Below are 25232 nucleotides of genomic sequence, written 5' to 3'. Positions count from 1 at the left end.
ATGATTATTAAAGTGCTCTAATATTTAATGCCTGTGGTTTAAAATGTAAAGACATTTTAATGATCCTTGTTTTCATTTTCTTATTTTTATTTAACTTTCTCAGATATTGATGAATGTGCTGCTGGAAATTCCTGTGGTAACGGAACATGTACTAATGTGCTTGGGGGCTTTGAATGTGACTGTGATGACGGCTTTGAACCAGGGCCAATGATGGCATGTGAAGGTTTGTCTTATTTTATGTGTTCCTTCATAAATGTGTTAAAGCAATCTTAAATGTAGAAATACAACTTATCTGTGGGTGTTACATTTTATCTTGTTGTGCAAACGTCATTGCACCTTTAGTTTGCTGAGCTACCAGTTTATACTACAATACATAATATACTCTGCACTCTAGTGTAAAAAGCATTTAATTTAATGTGATTTTAAATTTTGTTGAATGCTACAGTCATTTATTTATTTATAATCTACAGCTAGGAACGCCCAATTGAGCAGTACCCATTTTCACTGTAATCATGGTGAGAAAATCTTCAGGGACAGTTGTTTAACAGGCTTAAGAATCAGATGCAGTGAGAAATAATTAATAGACATGTATGATTCACTATACAGTGAAAAAAAAAAATAATTAAAACAGGAATAATAGAAACAATCTGTAGAAAGTAATAAGGCAAGCAAAGCACTAGTGTACTCAATGTATTTTATCTAACAAAGTCCAAATAAAGATATATGTGAAAATATAGCAGGCAATCCACCTATAGAACAGCAGAAAACAGACAAACAAAACAATCCCTAATAAATGATAATTTAAGTTACCTGTTTTAGTATTAGTAGCCAATAACAGGTATAGATATCATGACAGGAGTAGGTTTTAATATTCTGTTGGAATGCAGATTTCCTAACAGAGCTTTTTCATCTAGCCCCACAATGACACATTAATTTGGAATAGATATAATTTATCAATAAACTTTAAATGCATACCTGAAATATGCAATCTTAGTAGAAGCCTGTCTCACTGCATACCATTTTTGTCACAAAAGCATGAATCTCCCAAATCCTCTAGACTAGGTATGAATATGAGAAGTCTGTGAACCAGCCTAAGTTCATTATAAGGTTAGGATATCAGTAAGTGAGGACCAGCTTGGATACTTTAGTAGTTGGTGAGCAAAACCGAGTTAAATTAGAAACATGCAATGGTGGAATGCAAGCTACTTCAAATTGAAAGTGAGGAACGGATGTTGTTTCTCACATGGTGGTATGCTACACTTCTGACATTCCTGTTATAATCTTATTCTAGTTAATAAAAAAAGAGAGAATGCAGGTTAGTAAACATAAGCGCACAATAGGGAAAGGAAGGGATGAGATAGCTGAGAATGAATGGTCAAAATATGAGAGCAATAAAAAGGCCATACCCCAGTAAGGGCATCTTTGACTCGCCTGCATTAGTAGATTATGTTTATGTAAAACAGACTTGAGTTTATTATCAGTGGGCAGTCCATGCAGTTTAATGACACTAACTACTTTAATCATGAAATGTTAAAAAACTGTATGAGCTCGTTTTGAGCTGTGACGATATTAGAAGGACCACTCTCATTCTTGTGATGTTTACAGGCAAAATGGATGGATTTGTTTTTTTTCTATTGCTAAGATACAGTCCAGATAATATTAGCAAGAACTTATTGGAGATACATGTGCCATTCAGTGTAGAGTTGATGACAGAGACGGAGTTGCGTATGAGAAGGATAGCAAATGTATGAACGTTCAGAAGTAGTATAATATTACCCCATTGTTGTACCCTTGCATTACTATATACAGCAAAGAATTAGGAGCTAAACACTGAGTTGTGGAGAGTACCTGGGGTTAACAGTGGTGTAGAAATACATTGCACCCTCTGATGGACTGCACTCTAACTTCAGGGCAACTTAAGCCACCCAGGTCACTGAAGATGAGTCCAGATCACAAGTTTGCATGCACAAGAAGGCAATAATTTCAAAAGGAAATGCCTGTATTATGCCCAGTCTAAAGTCATGCTGCTTGCCAGTTTGAGATTATTTTTATTAACAAGATGCTGGAAGAGCTGACCGTGTATGCATTTCTCCAGATTTGTTGATAGAGACACAGGAGTGCCACATATATAGATATATATGAGAAGTATTAGTTTAGTGTATCTATACCTTTAAGGTTGATGATGCTACTGGGATTCATGTATCATTTGACCCTTTAGTCTGAGTTAGTTTGAAAACACAGTTCTTAGTGTGAGCAAATATGGGAACTGTCTCTTAACTGCTCTCTTGACAGAGTGTATGCCTTCATGTATAAGCATACTCCATGGTGTTATAATTAATATTAATTGACACCAAAAGCCATGTTTTCATTCTACGCTGTATTTTAGACTATTTGAATTGTTCCTGCCTTTTCGTCGTTCACCTAAAAATGTTTACAGTCCCACATCCATGGGCAACAGAAAGCTAGCTGGAAAGTCCTCATGTTTCCTAAGTAATAGCTTGTAAAAAACCCTAATTTTATAAATTTTCATAATTTTCTCACTGAAAGAATTTATTTCCAAACAGAACAGTCCATTTCTCACTTTCAAATATATTTCAGTTTTTTCCCTTCAGGATGTTTTCTCTGACATCACTAATGGTATTAAAGCTCCACAGAACACTCTCAGAAAATTAAAAGTTTTGGGTTCAAAGATTTCAGATGTATTTCACTATGAGTAGACTTGCAAAAAATATACAGTGTGCAGTGTTCCTTCGTGTCACAGACAAGGAATTGCTTAAGGTATTTAGTACACTTAACTGGAAGGAGGAAAATAGAAACAAGATTTCTGCCTTAAAAATACATTTTAAGAATGGAAAAAATAAAAAATAATGAACAGTGCAAACTTAAAAGATCGCTTTATTACCACTGGAGTAGTGGAATAATGGATTCTCTCAACAACTAAGCACTGTCACCAGAGTTAACGAGAGCAAATCACAACACCAAATAAATATACATTTGAATTCACCATTAACCAATCTTTATCCCACTATCAAAATTCCCAATTTGCAATTTACATGCATAATTCAGGACTGACATAATTGCACCCTCCCTAAAATATTTAAATACTCATCCACACAATACATCTCTATACATATAAAACAGATACATTTTAAATACATTAAAATTACTACCACATAATACATAATTTATTGCACAATCCTTAAATGCATTCCGCTTTCTGTTTTAAGATAGGCATAACAGATATATTACCATTAAGCCCTGGGGGTGTTGTGGCATAACAGATATATTATCATTAGGACCTGGGGGTGTTGTGGCATTTAGCCTTACCTGCCAACTATATTCCTTTTCTTCCACCCTCAGTCCATCATTACCACCTCTATCACTAGGACTAATTTTATCTATCACAAAAAAGATGAATTTTTTAAAATTTTGACAACTTTTACTATGAACATAAAGGGCATTATGTTCATCCTTTTTCTTTATTGCTCTAATGTGTTCTGATATTCTGTCCTTTAATCTACGGACAGTTTTGCCCACGTAGAAACCTGAACATACTGTACATGTTGCAATATATATCACTGTTGTTGTATTACAGCAGCATCTACCTGGGCAAGCTATCATCCTTTCATATCCTTGGACAGAAACATAAGGCCCATCATTAATAAAGATGTAGTTCCTGCACATCCCACATTTATACATTAATGATCATTGTTTTTGCTTCTTTGGTCTTTCTAAAATATGTTTTAATATTTTTCCCCTTACTAAAAACTACTTTAGGGAACATACCTAGCTTCTTTTTATTTTCCTCAGAGATACACAAAAGCCACATTCTATTTATTGTCTCAATAATATCAGGCGCTTGATTATTATATCTCAAAATAAGTGCCTCACTTTCTGGCTTCTGTTTTTGTCCCTGTCATTTAAACTCATGTCCCCAAAGAATAGGTGGAAACCTTGTATTTCTATTACTTAATACTTCATTACATAGTCTCAAGAGCAATTTCAGAGGGTATCCCCTCTCAAGGAACATCCCTATTAATTTATACATTTTATCTTGATATAAATCATTGTCACTCACCAATCGAGACAGTCTAACCATCTGGCCTTTCACTACACTTTTTCTCTGATAGAAGGGGTGGCAACTCTCAAAATGTAAAAGGGAGTTACTGTATATCTCCTTTCTATATATATTGCTCTGTAAACCCCACCTCTGTTTTTCTAATTTTAATAGCCAAAAAGTTCACCATATTAGCATGCCAATGGCCCGTAAATCTAAAAAAGGGAGTAGTGTGATTCAAATATTCAACAAATATGTAAGCATCATTTTCACTTCCTTTCCAGAGGGTAAGAATATCATCCAAAAATCTGTTATATAATTCAATTTTATCCTTAAATACAGACTGAAAGATGAATAAATATTCCCAATAATATAATACCAAGTTGGCAAATCCTGGAGCACATTTAGCTCCCATGGCAACTCCAGACGTCTGATGGAACACTTGACCTGCAAATAAGATAAAATTATTCTTCAGTACAATTTCCATCAGATCTACCAAAACATTCATTTTTGTCATATCTAGCATTCTACTTTTATATAAACTTTTCCTAAAGTATGCCAACCCCTCAACATGTGGGATAGTAGTATATGAGCTTTCTACATCGGTGGTTAAAAATGAAAATTCTTCATTCATATTCACATTTTTCAACCGCTCTAAACAATGCCATGAGCCCCTAAGAATATGTGCTATGTCCCTTATAACTTCCCTGGTCCCCAAGTCCACATATGCAGCAAGAGGTTTGGTCTTTGAACCCCTTGCTGCAACAATATGTCTAAAAGGGTGGGGGTTGTAAATATTTTTGTGGATCTTGGGGATACCAAAGATGACAGGCATTCTTGTGTGGTCTACTTTAAGAAAATTTAACTCAATCTCATTAATTGCCCCCAGGAAAAGAGCATCCATTAAATATAAATCAATTTTATTATAAGCTATATATATCTCATTCCTTGATATGTTACTATATACATTTGTATCATTTAATAACTGCTGCATTTTTGAAACATAATCAATCGGAGTCATAATCACTATCCCCCCACCCTTATCGGGTTTCATTATTCTAAGTTCTCCATTGTTTGCTAAATCAAGTAAAACACTTCTTTCATCCGTGCTTAAATTGTCAATACCTTTACTTTTTGTTTTTAAAACATTCCTCATTTCATTTGCACATTTTCTTTCAAACATGGTACCCTCATTATTACTTGGGGGTAAAAATGTACGTCTCCTTGTACAAACACCTTGTGGGGCTGCAAACATTTCATTTTTGTCCAAAAAATATAATTTCAAATTCAGCGTTCTTGTATACAATTTTAAACTAGTGAATAAATCAACAACATCCAGTCTAAATGAAGGGACAAAATAAACACCTTTACTTAGCAATCTATGATGTGTTTCATCAATAACAACTCCAGAAAAGTTACAAATAGTAAAGCCATTTTTCGTTACAATATAACATTGCATAACATTGTGATTATTAAAATCAGAACCAGTTAGTTCTTCATTTACATTTTCAAAATGTTCACAATTTTCAACACCACATACATAATAATCAGAATTGTTAAATGAGGCCAAATGGCCATAATAGTTAGGCCCTACGTAAGCAGTATCATCTTCACTTAACACAGAGGTATTAATTAATACCTCCTGTTCCTTTTCCATTGTTTACCCCTGTTGTATTGTCCATGGAGCTGTTGATAAGTCCTGTATTGTTGGTTCTTGAAACCCTGCTCGTTCCTGTTCATAAGTCTCTTGGACCTTCTTAACTGTTGTGGAGCTTTTAAAAAATGACCATTGTTGTTTTCCGATCTTGCTTCTGTTACTGGGGCTCGCTCCCCTTCATTAACATTAGTTTCAATCATGTTACCAAAAGCCCTACCAACAGGATAGGCCCTTTTGTTTTTATAATCATTTAACTCACGGGTCAGTTTTTTAGATTTTACCTCTACATTTTTCTTAACAAATTCATCTGTTACTAATCACTTTCCGATAGCTGTTTACATATTCACCAAACAGTAAATCATTAACAATTGTCTGATTTATAGTAGTAAGTTCTTTTTCTAACATTTTAACTTACTTGAGTTGTTCTTAATGATAATGTCCATCATAAGACATGTTTTGTTAAACAAATCAATTAACTCTAAATACGCTGTACTTCCACTTTCTCTTCTCATTGGCAGTTTCCACAGTCTCAAACTCTTTGGTACTTGTTGCAATTCTAATGATTTGCTTAGAAAAGCGTTATCCAATTGTAGTACTCTGTATTTCTTACATGTTGCTTCAAAATTAAAAATTTGTTCCCTCAACGCCAGCCTTTCGGTTCTCTCCTTGTTCAAGTCCGAGAACCCCAAAGTAGGTGGCCGTAACCAAGAACTGATGTCATCCATCACGTTATTGCACTGGAAAAACCCCGTTGTAGCTGTTTCACCTTCTCCTGCAATAGGCGAGTGCAAAGTAAAATTTCTGCCTGGGTACTCATCAACATAGTGCTCAAACCATTGTTCATTCCCTCTTTAAAAAGCAGAGATGTGAGTCTCTGCACTGATGTTGTCAGCTCAGAAATAGCTGCCTTCATCTTGAAAAGACGACAACCAGCAGTAGTAAGCGGAAAGAAAAGCCGCACAATCAAAAAACTCCACCAAACAGATATAACCCAGCAAGGGCACACACTAATAATGGAAAAAATGAAAAATAACGAACAGTGCAAACTTAAAAGACCACTTTATTACCACTGGAGTAGTGGAATAATGGATTCTCTCAACAACTAAGCACTTTCACCAATCTCTTTGGCTTCATCAGAGTTAATGAGAGCAAATCACAACACCAAATAAATATACATATAAATTCACCATTAACCAATCATTATCCCACTATCAAAATTCCCAATTTGCAATTTACATATGTAATTCATGACTGGCATCATTGCACCCTCCCTAAAATATTTAAATAAGCACTCATCCACACAATACAGCTCTATACATATAAACAGATAAATATAAAATACATTAAAATTACTACCACATAATACATAATTTATTGCACAATCCCTAAATACATTCCACTTTTGGGTATTAAAGCTCCACAGAACACTCTCAGAAAATTAAAAGCTTTGGGTTCAAAGATTTTCAGATGTATTTCACTATGAGTAGACTTGCAAAAAATATAGTGTGCAATGTTCCTTCGTGTCACAGACAAGGAAGTGCTTAAGGTATTTAGTACACTTAACTGGAAGAAGGAAGATAGAAACAAGATTTCTGCCTTAAAAATACATTTTAAGAATAATGTAATCTAAAGAAGCATCTACCATATGTAAGACGTGTGTCCAACTACAAATCAAGGTTTCAGGAATCAATTGATGTTTGAGTAACTGAACAGAAGCATAATGTGCAATATTAAAATCTTGGCAACTTAAATAATTCACTGATGAGAGATAAGAATTATTTGTAAAATAAAATGATCACATCAGAGACAGAATTTTAAAGGCAGTGAACACTGAATAAAACAATGATGGGTGCAGTGAGTCACCTTTCAAGTATACAGCTGAAAAGTATAACTGAGGAGATGAAAATATGTAAATTAAAGGCTATAATAAAAAGAAGGTAACATGAAGTGTCAAAGTATTAAAAATAAAAACAGAAATGATCAAAAGAATGTCAGATGGTCATTCAGGGTATTGATAAATAATAAACACGTTGGCAAAAAAAAACACAAATGAGACTGAGGCTGCAAGTATGAAGAAGCACAGTAAATTTGGGGAAGTTGAAACCATTTTGCAAGTCTTTAAGCAATATAAATAAAGTGCTGCATCAAGATATGCATGTATCAGAGGTGAACTGGCAGTATAAAATGGATATTCTTGTGAGTGTAATTAATTGGCAGTCAGTGAAAGCAGTTCTCAATGAAATTGATGTTAAGCATAATATAAACAATGATAAAGCTACCACTGGCAGCAACAACGATAATGTGGATTCATGTAAAAATGTAAACATTGCAAATAACAAATGTTAGAAAAAAATGACAAAGCCATGAGTGTTGTGTCTAAGCTTGATGTAAGAGCTGACTATGATACATTTCCTAAATCTACATGTAAGGCTTTCAATATCTCTAGTAAAATGAGTAAGTATTTTGCATGTTTTCTATGCATTCAGGGAAAACATTGAAGCCTGTGGGACAGAGTTCACTGGATTGTAAGTACAGATATAGAAAATGCTTACTGCGGTGGTGGTGCTGCGGTAGCGTTGTCGCCTCACAGTAAGACGTTGTCCTGTTCGATTCTCAGCTAAAGCGTCTTCTGTGTGGAGACATGCGTGAATGGGTGTACCTTTCTTGAAGGTTGTGTGTCAGGGCTGGCAACTCGGTACGTAAAAACTACTGCCAATCATTAGCGGACCGGAGTTCCGCTGTGGCGACCCCTAACCGGGAAAAGCCGAAAGATACAACATATAGAAAATACAGGCAAATGTTCCAATCAGTGTCCTTGGAAAACCAGCTAAAGCAACCAAACATTTTAGGTCACAATGCTTGTATGATACTTATTAGGATTAAAATAATTAATGCTGTAAACCTGTAGGGTGATTCAGTAGCTAGAGAATCAGTATGTACATCACTAGCCAGTAGTGATTACAACAAAAACAAATGTTAGGGCAGTAAATCTGATAATACTGAAGTGGTAGAGAGTAGAAGTATGAACACTGTCATGAAGTAAAGATACAAAGACACCTTAAAGATTCATGCAGCACTTTAGAATGTCCTTCCTGTATAGAGACAGCTGCTGTAACAGAAACAAAGCAATGATAGAGATAAAAAGGCATTTGCTATCACAACAGAGCAACATGCTGTTAAAACATGCTGATGTGACAAGTAGATGAAGTAAAAGAGGTTCTGAGATTACTGCTTAACTACAAGTCCAGAAGTATAATTTTCAAATAGCTGAAAGCATGTTGCAAATGACTGATAACATTTTGCAGAAATATTATGGTTCAAGACTTGGAATGTCTTCAAGGATCATATCATATTAATACAAGTGATTCATGACTGTAAAAATATCAGACTGTGCTCAAAGCTAAAACTGAGCAAGAATTAAACATATAGAAGGTATGGGAATTATGGTACAGTAAATAAAACTGACTGTATGAGTATATAGCATGGTAACGATTGTGTTCCTGGACAAAATGAGAATATGCATTGTTAAACTTCAGTGTTGTGGCTTGTTCAGTGAGTGGATTGATTACTTCATTTTTTTGGATGTTGAATAATAAAGATGATTTTTTTTTCAGAATTGTAGGATTAATTTTGAAATTGTTAGTGATCACGTGATCGGTCTGTACATGAAATTAGAAACAGACTTCAAAACTTATTAAAGGAAGTGAGATAATTTGTGTTTATAAATTCAAGTTTATTTTGCGGAAGGTTGGTAGAAATGGATTGGTCTCAGTCTTGTACAACAAATGATGTTAATAAGAAGGTTAACATGTTCAGGAATTATGTGACTAAAGTGGTAGAGGAAATGGTCCCATGGAGAAGAAAATTAAAATATCCTTGGTTCAGTACAGAGATTCCATATATAGATGTATAGATTGTTCTGTATGAAGAATGTTTTAAGTATTACCCAAAAGTCATACATTTTAAAGCTACATATGAAAGTGTTTTCATGTAAAGGGAAAATATTGATATTTAGGTTGAATAAATCAAAACAATGTGGGCAAAAATCAATAACTTGTAGAAGACCATGATGACTATTTAAGGTAGGATAGAGAGACAAGTTCCAAAGTCTGTGAAAAGAGCAAAGGTGAACTGATGGATTTGGTTAAGCTTATTGCTAATGGAGTTAATTCTTTATTTATTACTAAAGCCCAGAAAAACAGAATAGTCAGTTTAGAAGAGGAAACTGGAGTTCTGAATTCTGTTCTCTTGTTATTAACACCACAGCAAATACATAATGCCATTCTAAAATCTAATTCAAGACAGTTGGTAGATAGTAATGAAAATTATCTGACATTTATGAAATTTGCTTTGGTGATTTGGTATTCTTGTTAGGGTCAGTAGTTAATATTTGCAATTCTATGCTGCAAAGGATTCCTGAATATTGAAACTATTATGTGAGCATTCTATGGTTAAAAAAAAGAAAAAAGAAGAAGACGAATGTATAAATTACAGACCTATAACTATGCTGACTCCATTTTTGAAGATTACTCAAAAGAACAGAATGATTCTTCCTGTCATCATTTGTTGTACAAAACTGAGACCAACCATGTCCCAAAACTCACACTCCACATTCCTAAGCACCCTGGAGAATATTAGGGTCCAACCTAACACTCTCTTACTAGGCGACTTCAACTACCCCTCCATTAACTGGGTAAACTCCTCATGTACCAATACACTTGCCCAACGTTTCATGGAGTTAATTATTTCCAATGCCCTCGACCAGCTCATTCTTACCCCCCACTAGTGGTAGCAACATCCTTGACCTAGTCATTACTAACATGGGCAACTGTTGCTCTACACCAATAGTCATTTCCTCCCTGGTAGATTCGACCACAAACTAATCACCTTGGAAATCCACATCCCTCCCACCCCACACCCTACCCCCTGCAAAGGTAACCACCATGAAAAACATCTCCAAGGTTAAATTTGGGCTTCTAAAAATAGAGATGGCTAACTTCACGGCACCCATGCAAATGGAGAATAGTTGCGTGACCGTAGAATCAGATACCAATGCACTGTACGAACATGTACACAAATGCATGGATCTCGCCATACCCAATAGAACCAAGATGCTCTCCTCCAAAAAAAAGAAGCCAATCTGGTGGTCCCCTGCCATAAACAAACTCTACAACAGAAGGAAGAAACTGATGTGGAATAAGCTGAAGTCCCAAGACTGGAAAAACTCCCTTATCAGCCTCAAGAAAAAGTTGAGATCCCTCATCAAATCCTCTAAAGCTAGCTATGAAAACAGAATTGCAGCAGATAGTAAAGACAACCACAAGGCCTTCTATAGTTACGTAAAGAATCTCCACAACAATATCCAGATTTACTCTGAGCTACTGTACAATGGTACCTCCTATACCATGCCAACAGATATTGCCAGTATACTGGCAGACAAATTTAGTGCCAACTTTACCCCCCCCCCTCTCCCCCCCAAAGGAGCAATCACAATACCAGTAGATTGCCAGGCACCCAGTATTACTACTGCACACGTTAAAACAGCACTGTCCAAGGCCAACAATATAGCTTCATTGGGACCTGACAATATCCCTGGTTGTGTTCTAAATGAACTATAGAGTGAACTGGCACCTCACCTGTGTGCCCTGTTCAATCACAGCCTCACCTCAGGCTTTGTCCCTACCGAATGGCACACTTCTACAGTCATCCCTCTCCACAAAGGAGGAGTGACTACAGACCCTGGGAACTATCACCCTATTAGCCTAACAAGTCTGATATGCAAAGCTATGGAACGCATCATCATGCACCTAATAAACAAAGATATAGGGAATCTCCAAACGTTGGATCCCACACAATTTGGCTTTGTGAAGGGTAGATCATGCCTGCTCAACTTGGTCAACTTCTCTGAGTCAGTCACCAGAGCTGTGGATGAAGGTAAGGTGGTTCATACAGTCTACATTGATCTGGCCAAGGCCTTTGATACCATTCCCCACTAAGGAATCATGGAAAAACTCACTAAGCTTGGCATCAACCCCTATATCACTAGGTGAGTTGCAAACTGGCTCACAGATAGAACCCACAGTGTGAAAGTAGCTGACTCCAAGTCAGACTGCCAACTAGTCATGAGTGGAGTCCCACAGGATTCAGTCCTGGGTCCTCTCCTGTTTGGTATCTACTTCTCTGAAGTCCAGGCCAACGTGAAGGGACTCTGGCTGACAATGTTTGCAGACGATTGCAAGTTGGGAGCTATTATTAACTCCCCAAGTGATGTTGACATCCTACAGAATGGCCTCACTGAGACCAATGACTGGTGTCAGAACTATGGCCTTAAGCTCAATGCCAAAAATGTGTTGTTATCCCCTTTAGGAAAACCCTGGTTCCTATGAATTACCACATTGATGGTAGTCCACTGAACACAGAAGGCGTTATAAGATATCTGGGAACACAGGTTGACAGCAACCTCTCTTTTGATCACCACATTGCCACTGTGGTCAGAAAGTCCTTCTATGTGGCACATCTCATTACTAAGAGTTTTGCATCCAGGAAGAAAGAGGTCATTGTCTCCCTCTACTCTTCCATCATTAGGCCAATCATCAAGTACAATGTCCCATTTGGCATGTACCTCACTAGACAACCTGCAACAGCTGGAGAGGCCAAAAAAGTACCTCACAAAGAGGATCCTATGCCTTAAAGACTTGTCCTATATGGACAGACTCAAAAAACTCCAACTATTCTCTGTATCATATCGCCTACTTCGAGGCGATCTCTGCTTGAATTACAAAGCCATGTCTGACCCAGTTCTGTTAGAAATGCTACATCTAATGAAATCCCAATCCCCTCCACATCACACACTCCAGAGATCTCAAGCTCATTACCAGAATTAAGAGAACATGCTGGAGGAACAGGTTCATAACCCAGAGACTGCCCATGCTATGGAGCAGACTTCCCATGCATGTCAAGCAGAGCATGTCACTGACCCTCTTCAAGAGAAATCTTGAAGAGTGGATGGGAAACAGAAAATTCACCCTGGGGATAACTCCAGTGGCTCTACTTGACAGATGCACTGGGAACTAAGGTCGCGTGGCACTATGCCAAGGTAATCCTATGGCTAGGCTTGTAAAGGCCCCAGGGCCATTAGCCTAGTACACACCTATGAATCTATTAATGAAAAATTACTTTTACAGCAAATAGATGAGTATTTAGGTAAAAACAACACAGTGTTTAAATTTTCAGCATTCTTTTAAAAAAAAAAACTTTCAACAGGGGCTGCTATTCTACAGCTATAACAGTAGACTTATTAGATCAGTCCTACCCACCCCCACTACACCAAAGGACACACCCCCTTTCCCCATCCACCAGTCATAGCAATCATAAAGTATAATACTCAACCTAAAGCCAGTCAGACTTCTCTATACAATTATTCTTCAATGCCTTACCATACTATACTCTACCTCCACAACACTCTGTAGTATCATACTAAATACTAACACCATTCTGATCCAAAACTTAGTGCTATTCAGTCTTCTGCTCACCACCTACCACCTAACTTCATCTAAATGGACAAGTCACTTATATATACACTCACCAGCCAACAACAGTGTATACATCACACCATACCTCTTTAAATTACATTACCATATCACTACAACTCTATAACAACTCCTGCAGTGAACTCCTCTCTCTCAAATATGCACACTTACAAACCAACCCAAAACCATGACATAAATACCATAGAGTACTCATTTAAACTCTCTCAGATATTCTCAATCAACACAACCCAAATAAAACTTAGCGGTAACATGCATCTTAATCCAGGTCCTCAGCCACTAAACCAAACAACCTTCTTTCCTAAGATACCACCCTCCAATAATATCACTAGGCTCCAACCTCAAAACTCTGACCTACTCATTTTAAACATTACTCTGAGAAGCATACTAAACAAAAGTCATGAGTTCCATGCAACCCTCACCCAGTATTCTCCTGATATAGCAATCCTAACAGAAGCATGGTTAAAACCCCATATTTAAGATAATGAAATCCTAACCCATGGCTGTAATATCCACAAACAAGACAGGACCCAGCACCGTGGTGGTGGCATAGCAATACTATAGAAAGAAAACCTTAAGTTCGAGCAACCTGGCAAGAACCCTCCTGATCTTATGAATTCTTAAACACTAATCTCCTGCCCTCAAATCAACCCCAATAACCACATCATTATCACTGGTATTTTCATCCAGGAAACAACCCTTCTATTATAGAAGACCTTCTTGGCTCTTGTGCCTCAACCTTCAGTCAAGAAACCATAATAATGGGAAACTTCAACATAGACTGGTCCACATATACTTCAGACAACCCCTCCAACGATTTACACCTCCATGGCTTTAATCAATTAATACAGTCTCCTAACACAATTGACATACACAGTAAAAAACAATCAGTCCTTGACTGGACCCTAACCAATAAAGTCTCCCTCTGCCACCAGTCTAGCTGTCTCCCAGACAGTGACCACCCACCCACCTTCTGTCTTAGGCACCACACACATCCACCAAAACACATGAAGCATATACAAGTGCATAACAAAAGAAACTCCTCCCCAGTAAACTTCAAAACTCTCCTGCAACAATGTGACTGGTCTCCTCTAAAACACCTTCATCTTGACCTGGCTGTACAATAATTTAATGAAAAATTCCTCAGCATCCTAAACAACCTAGCTCCAATCAGAAGGATCCGTGCAAAAACTAGACATATGTCATGGCTAATTAATGATAGTGAAAAACTCCCTAAAACAGAGAGACAATGCCTGGTATCAACATCAAGAGGACAAAGTCCAAACTTCCCTTCATACCTATCCCTAACTCCAAAACCTAGCCAAAAAAACTAATTAAACATGACAAACAGCAGGAATCCAAAAAAGCACCAGAATAATCATGGGGAATCATCAATCAATTACTCACACCAGGTCATTCCTCAACCTCAGCTCCAAATTCACTAAATTACACTGACAGCATAGCCTCACAATTTAATGCCTACTTTATAAACTCTATGTCTCTGGTAAAGAAGGACACGACTGCCACCCTATTTGTTCCCATTGAAACTCAAATCAATTATAATTCCTTCACTATAAAATCAATGCAAACAAACAACATCCAAAAACATCTTTCTAAAAAACCCTCTTCAGTCGCAGCTGACCAACTACTTAGTGCATTTGTTAGACTTGCAGCAGGTGTCATCTCCTACCCAATATCTCTACTAATCAATCGGACCATCACTGAACATTATATTCCTAAGCTCTGGAAGGTATCCTGTATTATTCCCCTTCACAAAGATGGCACCTTTACTGACTTTTCAAACTACAGGCCAGTTGCCATTCTCCCATAGCTAAGACCCTTGTAAAAATGCATACATACTCAATTCCCTGACTATCTTCTAAGCAACAAACTCTTATTCACATCTCAACTTGGCTTTTGACCAAAACACAGTACTACTACTGCCCTCATCAGTTTTACCAACATAATCAACCAGCTGAGAAACAATGAACAACAGGTCTCTTCTGTCTTCTTAAACATGTTAAAAGCTTTTAACACTGTATCATACCAGAAACGACTCTATAAAATAGTCGCACGTAACCTTTCTCAATCTTCCTTATCTTGGTTCGTCAGCTACTTATCTGACCTCAACAGGCAGCTAAATGGCAAAATTAAATCTCCACCCTACTACCTGTGTCAGTACATGTACCTCAAAGCTCAATCCTTGGGCCACTACTTTTCTCTATTTTCACCAATAAACTCTGTACAGCCACTCAACATACAACAGTAGTTCGATATTCAGCCCCCTCTATATAGGAACTACTGCAAAAAAACAACAGTCATTATTTGACATAGAAAAATACATTTTAGACTCCCAACTTGTACTCAACCCAAATAAAACTCATGCTATTCACCAGTAGCAAACCTTCAGACCACTCTCCTCCATTCTCTATCTATTCCTCAAACAAAAGTGTAATAGAATCCGTTGACTACATCAAGCTACTAGAGGTCACGATTGACAACGGTCTCGAATTTGATAAACACCTAGCTCTAACAATAAAAAAGTCCACTTTAAGTTAGACTCACTCTAGAAGCTCAAAGCATTTCTAACTCACACCTCCAGACATATCATCTCCAGAACCCACGTACTCCCCACCCTCTTATATGCCTTATCAATATTCACCAGTCTTAGAAAGATAGTCCTAAGCCAACTCAAATCCTGTTATAATAAAATAGCCAGATATGCTACAAATCTTCCCTGTAGATGCAAAGCTCTACGCCAGCTCAAATGGCTGGCACTACCTAATCCACTAGCCTTTAACCAACTAATTTACATCCACTCCATCCTAAACCAACCTGAAAACTGCTCAGCTTTCAAGGACTTAGTTCAAGCACATTACAACAGCAGACCTTAAGCTCTTCTAACAAGATCTTACTGCAATTAACTAAATCTAGTAATAGTCATGGTGATTTCCTGTTCTCACGCAAAAGAGCAAAGTTCTGGAACTCTTTACCTCATCTATACTTAATGCTACTAATACTACTAATACACCCAAATTCAACTACAACTTAAGGAATACCTAAACAAACTTGGCAGTGCTCTTGTCCTAACCCTGGCTAAAATTCCCCCCCTCTATCTTCCTCCTTTGCCTAACCTTGTCACTCTGACATCCTGTTCTACCCACATTTACCTAACCTCCTCTTTTTTGCTTACTACAACACTATAACATCAAGAACTGTCTAGACAAAAATCAGTCCTCTTTTACCTATAATGAAGTGACAACTGCATATTCTTCCTCCTCTTGTTAAACATCCATTCATCTGTGCTGTTGAACTGATAGTTATATCCTTGTTCCTCAACCAAACCTATGTTATGATACTGTAAATATAAGAATTATGCTTTGGAATGCTGCACATTTTCACTAACATTTACCTTTATTTTGTAACTGTATGATGTTACTGTATAATATGAATTATATGTTTACATTTTTTTGTTTTATGTTTGAATTGTTTGTTCTCTGGAGCTTTTCTCCCCAGGCCTCCACAGAAAAAGGGTTCTCTTGACCCAGTCATACTATCCTGGTAAACAAATGGCAAATAAAAAAACAAAGTAAAAACATAATGAAAAATAGGGATATAATGGCATTATTTATTGACTACTCTAAAACCTTTGACAACATTATGCATGAGGATGTCATGGTGAAGTTAATTGGTCATATTTTATCAGCCCAAACTAACAAAAGGTGTACAATAAGGTTTTTTACTAGGGCAATAGTTGCTCATTTACTGGAAACTCAATAGGAAAAAATACAGCTTCAGTCATAAATCCTTGTGTATATACATAATCTTTTATTTAGTGAGACAATGGATAAAATATGGCCTTGGAAGATGTTTTTTTTTATCCTTCTATTGACCAGGTTAGTCTCACTAGGCTAGTTGCCTGTCTTCATGGAGACCCAAGGTGGTAGTTATACTACTAGGGGAAATTTGGCCAGGGCATTAGGGTACTTTCCTTAATTTTTTCAAAGGTGCCATGGGATCTTTTACATCTACCCGGGCTACCCCAATTCAAAGCAGATGGGACTCCAGTTTAATGTCTCATCCAAGGTATGACACACTCAGGAGTGCAGCACCCTTCTTATGTTACACTGTAGTGTCAGCAGTCCATCTAGCCAGTATAGGAATAGAACCCAGAGCCATTTGCAACAAAGGTGGTGCTACCTGTTGCAGCACTGACACTGCCAACTTATAACCAGTAACATTTATATGTTAAAAACTTGGACACCCGACATCTATTAATGATTCACATGTCTAAAGCTAAGGCTTTGTGCTTTTTGATGGCCTAACAGATAAAGTATCAGTTAGTCTAAATGTTCCAAAATTCTGAACAGAACAGATAAACACAGAAAATAAAATCTAAAACGTCATTATTCAGATGAACATACACTTCCTAATAATGAATATTACTTCCCTGGGGAATTATAGAACGTAACACGTTTGAAACATGCTAAATACTAATGACTAAAATCACAAGATGGAAATAGTTAAAATCTATTGGTAAATTAACTTGTTTAACCCTGCTGTTACTTTAAGTTCATTGGCCATGTTCAGAAGCAAAAGCAAGTAACAAACCCTTGAAGCTATAATCAACTTACCATACACAGTACCAAGTTATACATTTGTTGCAAAAAAGTGTGCTGTTTTTGCATTTTATTTTACTGTTAGGGATGCCCTTCTAAATGTTTTTTTTTTTTTTTCTCACAGCTGAAAATCCCTTGCATGGCATTATGTGGAGACCAAACCCACAATACCTCACTATCCGCATAAATGTATTAGCTACAAAATTTCTATGCAAAATACATCAGTCATAGTTTCTTACTTCCTACAAAGACACACTGCAAACTAGACACAAGAAAAGTTGACATTTAATGACACTAATGTACCAGAGTGTGACATGGAAATGTAAAGGGCTTTACGTCTCATCTTGAGCAGGAAGGACAGGAGGACAGATTAGGGCACGGATAGAAAATCTTAGGGACTGACGATATCCTGGATCACTTGACTTGTGGACCCAATGAATGATGGAAGGGGAATCCACAGAGGCATTCAAAACGGCTTAGAGCAGGTAGAGAAAGAGTGAGAAGGAAGGGAAAAAAGGAGGAGTGATTATTCAGTGATTATTCAGTGATTATTCAGTGATTATTCAGTGTTTTCTGTTTCCACTGACAAGCTAATGGAATGGAATTTATTACCAAGTCACCTGCACCTGGCAGAGATTAATACATTGTGCTTACTTTTGTATGACACATGTTTATGACCCATATAAGCTATCACCTATGCTGTACTGTACTGTTACAGAACTACCTAAAATACTAAGGCCACATGTCTTTTAGTAAAGCAGGTAAAACTGCCAGGCACAATCCTTCATTTGCTAGTGCTCTTGTTATAGATGATTTGTGTGCTTGCGCATTAGTACTGCCAGCACATATATCAGACATTTCTCTTTAATCTTTAATGCCATTGGCCTTTTGGTAAAGCAGATAAACTATATATTGCCTGTTCTTTTTTGATAGCATTCCTATTTATAGACAGCTAAATATAAAAAATTGACATAATTATAAAATTCTTATTTAATCACCATGATGAAACATTATCCTGTATCACTGATCCCTTTAAAAATGTTCATTTTCTCAGTTATTATGATAGCTCATTACTATTCAAAAATGTGCACACTGATTGGACAGCCCAACCAGCGTACCCATTGTGAATCAAGCATATACCGATAGAAAAAAGTCCAGCCACTAAAGAGGTCAGACTTTCTACTGGAATATCCTATGGAGGGACAATGTAAAAAAAAGAAGAAAAAAGAAAAAAAAGAAAAATCAGGTATGTTCAGAGAAATAAAAGCATAGAAATGTAACTCATTTTCCTTATTTTTTGGACTGTTCCTCTTTAAATCTAAGCATACTCTTGTACCTGTTAACTGTCCAAATCTCCACAGAATGTCCAGATTGTTGCCTCACTGCAGCAACAAAGATTCTCTTTCCCCATTACTATTCTTAAAACAAAACAAACCAATGGACAGAGACCCTGTTTTCTTCATTACTTTCATTCGGCGACACTGATTTACTGTGCAGGCGTGGGAATGTAACTCCTATACCCATGCGCAGTACTTCAGAAGAATGGCAAACAATGTGGAGGAACTTTATGGTGCTGTTATACAAAGACATTATTTAAGAAAGATGCTCAAACCATGCCAACTGTGGGTAAATACTAATATACCCACACCCACTTGTTGGTTATTGTTTAATTATACAATAAAATATCTTAATACTCAGAAATGAGCAAACTGATTATACAGAGTAGTCTGCATGCCTATTGTAAGTCCAGAGTTATCTACAGGAATAATTTCAACTACTACAAAATAAACATCAAATAAAATGTAAGCAGCACTCTATGCATTAAGAGACTCTCTGTCGGCACACATAAAACAAAACCAATGCAAAAATAGCAAAAAAACAAAAAATTACACACAGATACGCACATACTAAATAAGGGCATCAGAATCATGTTTTTTAGGTAGGGGTGTGTGTGAAACTTACTTTTTTATTGCTATTTTTGCATTGGTTTTATTTTGTGTATTGAGGAGACTCTGTTTACACACTGAGTACAGTCAGGCAGTCAGTCACAGACTGCCATTATACCATGACCCCCCATTAATATTCCAAAACGTGCACGCTGATTGGCCAGCGTGCACATTGTAAATCAACTTATACTAATGGAAAAAGGTCCGGTCGCCCAGACTTTTTCCATTAGTATAAGTCCCTTTTAAAACACTGTCTCGCTATGTTAAAAGAGTTTAACATAGCGACACAGGTTTAAAAAAAGCAACGGAGATCTCCGTTGCTTTATTTAAAGCTGTCTCGCTATGTTAAACTCCTTTAACATAGCGACACAGTGTGTAAAAAGCAACAGAGATCTTGCTTTCTCCGTTGCTTTTTTTTAAACCTGTCTCGCTATGTTAAATGGGTTTAACATAGCGAGACAGCTTTAAAATAAGCAACGGAGATGTCCGTTGCTTATTTTAAAGCTGTCTCGCTATGTTAAACCCATTTAACATAGCGAGACAGGTTTAAAAAAAAGCAATGGAGAAAGCAAGATCTCCGTTGCTTTTCACTGTTTCGCTATGTTAAATGGGTTTAACATAGTGAGACAGCTTTAAAATAAGCAACAGAGATGTCCGTTGCTTATTTTAAAGCTGTCTCGCTATGTTAAACCCATTTAACATAGCGAAACAGTAAAAAGCAACGGAGATCTTGCTTTCTCCGCTGCTTTTGGCCTTAGCTCTGATGTACTGCGTAGGCATGCGCAGTACATCAGAACTGCCACGGATACCAGACAGCTGCGGAATTGCAGCAAAGAGGCATTATACAATGCCATTATTTAAGAAAAGTAATTATTTCTTTTCTTAAATAATGTCATAGTATAATAGCAATAACCCACTTCTGGGTGTGGGTAATGCGGGATTTACCCACGGTTGTCTTTTTTTGGTCCAGAGGGCTACGCCCTCGGCACCAAACCACGCCAACCATGGGTAAATCCCACATTACCCACACCCAGGGTTATTGCTATATTATACCATGATCCCCAAAACGTGCACGCTGATTGGCCAGCGTGCCGTTGTAAATCGAGTTATACTAATGGAAAAGGTCCGTCGCCCGGACTTTTCCATTAGTATAACTCGTTTTAAAACACTGTCTCGCTATGTTAAATGGGTTTAATATAGCGAGACAGCTTTAAAATAAGCAACGGAGATCTCCGTTGCTTATTTTAAAGCTGTCTCGCTATGTTAAACCCATTTAACATAGCGAGACAGTGTTTTAAAAAAAAGCAACGGAGAAAGCAAGATCTCCATTGCTTTTTTTTAATGTTTCGCTATGTTAAATGAGTTTAGAAATAGTAAAAGTAATAGTTTCTTTTCTTAAATAATGTCATGGTATAATAGCAATAACCCACTTCTGGGTGTGGGTAATGCTAAATTTACCCACGGTTGGCTTTGTTTGGTCCCTCGGGCTTCGCCCTCGGGACCAAACCACGCCAACCGTGGGTAAATTTAGCATTACCCACACCCAGGCGTGGGTTATTACTATATTGTCACCCTGCCTTCCATGCAGTCAATGAATGGATATATCTACTATTTCATATGCACAGTTGCAGTAAAAGTAATAACAAAAACAGAAACAGAAACAGAAGCTTTGTTTCAGTAATGTAATTTACAAACATCGAAGTGTATGTGTCCTTCACATGTACAGCACATCACTCAGAAATAGACTACATAACAGAAGATGATTAATATGAATTCTTTCTTACAATGCTATTGCTTAAAAAAGTAAACAATTTCTTTCCTTTTTTTAATAATGTTATTGTATAACAGCAATAACTGAGTTCTGTGTAGGGGTGATGCTGGGTTTACTCACAGCTGGCTTTCTGTGATCACTCAGGCTTCACTGTCATGATCAAGCCATATCAACAGTGGATAAACCTAGCATGACCCACACCCATTCATCCACTATTGCTAAAGTGTAGTTACAGCTCACTGTAATATAACAAAATTAGTTACAGAAATTCTAGGAAGTGTACTACTGTTCAATATCTGTTTAGATAATGGCAGAAATTGGGAATCTCAAGCATTCCTATAATACTGTTTCACTTATCCATGCTCCTATGTGTCCTTTTACATGTTTATTTTCAAAGATAGTTGAGAAGAAATCCATAAAACATTACTATTTCATTATTCCAAACAAAAATTGGGTATTCATTATTGTCTACCTACCTTCTTCTGTGCCTGCCTTTGATAAAACACTGCTTGTGGGTTTTGTTACATGCAAAGTAAAACTGTGCATGCTAGGGAGACTGCACTTTCATTCACAGACTGCAAGTACATTGCAAATAGTCATGGCAGGTAATTTGCAAGTGATGTCCCATGACAATAATTCAGTTCCATATGCTTACTTCAGACTAAGGGACTGAAAATGACCTAGTCGACTTGTTGCACCACACAGATGTGCCACACTTGCTTATCAGAGTTGAATTGTTTGGAAGCCACCACTCAAATCAAATTCCTTAGCCTCTCATTTCCAACCAGCTAGGCAGATACAAAGGCAGCCTCCTTATTTGTTAAGAAAATACAGCAAGACCCAAGCGCCAGTGCTGACTACAAGCAGGGAAGATAAGAAGCACTTTTTGCTGATGCCTTTTGTAACATGTATTATTATTACCTACAATGTGAGTTTTGAGAGTGAAGGTGGTTCAGCATGACTTCATGTGTTAGGAAAACATCTTGTACTTCAGTATCATTTGCATGTGATGTCAGAGCTGGTGAAACATATAACCTTTTCTGTTTTCATAAACCTCGTTATGTTACTTGGGATTTTTTTACTCTGTAACACTGTAATACACTGCTGGTACTAGAGCACCATAGGCCTATATAACTCAGCATCTATGAAGGTAAAGGCATCCTTTTCACTTGCCAAGAGCATACTTGTATGCCATACTCATCTATAGTTTTTTGCATCTAGAGATCATGTGGTCTGAAGTCTCAAGTCTCCGTAATAGCACTGAAAGAAAATCATAAAATGAATTTAAACTTCTCACATTTCCCATTTTCCACCTTTATCTCATCTACCTTTGAATTCACACATGTGCTGGGATTTGTTAAATTCTTTATATTCTTTAATTCTACAAACCTCATCAGCAAAATATTTTTTTGTAACTTGGGATAAATATTCAAACATCTTAAATGATTCAAGAGTTTAACATGGAACCCAAACCAAAACACAGCACTAGTAGCAAACTCAAAGTATATACTGAGTTCTTAGAAACATTTATAAATTCAACACAGTAGAGATTGGAAACTGTATCTTGTTTTGGGAAGTTCATTCACTGGAGCATCTGTGGAGGTATCTGAAAGTGGAAACTTTCTCTACTTAAGTTATATCAGAAGAAACAGTATTGTGTAAGATGCAGGTGATAAGAATGCACATGATTTGTATGTCTGGAGCAAGGTTTGTACTGGTTTTGTTTTGAATTCTTTATACTCTATGAAGATAATGAAGCACTTTAGATACAGCATGAGCCTGAAATCCTCTGTTTTCTTGGGATCCAGAAGATCCTTCAAAACTGGCATCCATTTATGGGCATAGCAGCACCACAAGAGGCTGTTTATTACAGTCTCTGTCCATAAGGTTCAGCTGCTATTCCAAAGAGAAACACACATATGTGCATTATTGTTATTTTAATCTCAACATCATGTGCCTTGTAACAATTTTACCTTTTTGTGTAACATACAGTGAAGTAATAATAGATGCATGCTGCTGCATTATTTATATATATTTTTTGATGAAGTAGTAAGATTCATTTGGCAGTTGTAGCTACAAGGTAAATTTGTTAAAACACATACATATATATATATATATATATATATATATATATATATATATAGGTCTACTTTACATGACCGAAATGTCAGTAGACCGACATTCAGAATACCGAGACCAAAAAGCTGAAATTTCATTTGACTAAAACTTTACCCATGTTCAGAAGACTGAACGTTTAAAATACTGACTCTCCAAGCTGAGTGGAGCAGGAAAACTTCTCATTTCTACACTGTAGTGTGATCTCGGGGATGGTATATTTAAGTTGCAGAGGGTTTGGTAGGCACACCCCCCCCCTTCAAAAATGTGAAGGTAAAAAATTAATAGCTATTTTTCTTAAATTTAAGTGCCTGTAATGAATATTCATGTCAGTGCTATAGCTACCATCATGAATATTCAGTGTGATTGTTTTTGGCATTGCAGGTATTGGTTGGTGGGTGTAAGTGAGGTTAGGTATGTTGTTCGGGTTTTAAAAGGGTATTGTACTGTTGCTATAGTGCTAGTGGTTGGTGTTGTACTTGTATTTCCTGCAATCTGTCCTTTTTTTGTAACTTTTGTTTGGTACCTAGTATGAAAATTTAACGTTGCAGGACAATATTTGTAGGAAATGTCTTTGCAGTTTCGTCCTTGTATTGTATTGCAGGTCGGTCGGTATTTTACAGTTTTGATCATGTGGAAGTCAGCTTTTTGACTTGTCAGGATTTTCAGATTTCGTTTTTTTGCTCTTTGTGTTCCGAATGTCAGTCAAATGATAATTTCATCTTGTAAAGTAGATGCATATATGTATATGTTCATAGGTAAGTACTAGACTCGCTGCCCTTTTGTGTCATTTTAAGCCTAGCTAATTTCTCAAAGATGAGAATTAAACTCTGCACCTAGGGTTGCCACCTTTTAACAAGGCCAAAGTGGGGCATGGGGGTGTGGCCAGTAGGACAGGGGGTGTGACCAATATGACACTAGCCACAACCCACCACGACATCACCAAAGGTGTTAGAGATGCAGTATTACAGTTACGGGTACAACATTGTGACATTACAGCATACTGAAAACTCAAACCATTTAAATGAAGTAAAGCATTACTGCAAAAACACATTACTCAGTTGTAACAGTAAACAAACTTTAAAGGAATAAAAAACACACTACTCATTAAACAGACACTTGTTTATGACTGTTCTGAAAGAAAACAAAAAAGCACCTTCAGCTTTTGCCTGCAATTTTTGCTTTAGAGAGACCATTACACAAAAAGTTTCCATGGCAGTAAGTCCTGATTTTTCTAATGTACTTATATGTTCATTAAAATCAACAAGAACAGCACAGAGAAAGTGCAAATAGTACTGTGGCAGTGTAGGCAATTCATTCTCACCATGTTCATTAGCTGAACAGTACTGCTATATCTGCCGGGGGGTGTCCCTTCTCCCTGGGAGAGGAAATAGGACTGGAGCAATGGGAGATTTTTCACTTCTCTTTCAATGGCTGAGAGTAATGACAGCCACCTTGTTGGCACATGTCATAACAGACTCTCAAATTCCATGCCACAAAACTCAAAGAAGTCTTTCAAG

At 37.0% G+C, this 25232-nt stretch overlaps 1 protein-coding gene across 1 annotated transcript in view; it reads left to right on the top strand.

Annotated features, from left to right (window-relative positions):
- FBN2 (fibrillin 2) overlaps positions 1-25232 on the top strand; it is a 2449070-nt gene that overhangs the window by 2141285 nt on the left and 282553 nt on the right. The window contains exon 53 of the mRNA XM_044060803.1: positions 104-223. Within this exon, the coding sequence (XP_043916738.1) occupies positions 104-223 (120 nt within the window). The remainder of the gene's footprint in view (positions 1-103; positions 224-25232) is intronic.

This window comes from Protopterus annectens, chromosome 2.part0 (assembly GCF_019279795.1).
Source record: "Protopterus annectens isolate FY-2018-M chromosome 2.part0, PAN1.0, whole genome shotgun sequence".
NCBI lineage: Eukaryota > Metazoa > Chordata > Ceratodontiformes > Protopteridae > Protopterus > Protopterus annectens.
This window is presented reverse-complemented; position numbering and strand designations above follow the sequence as displayed.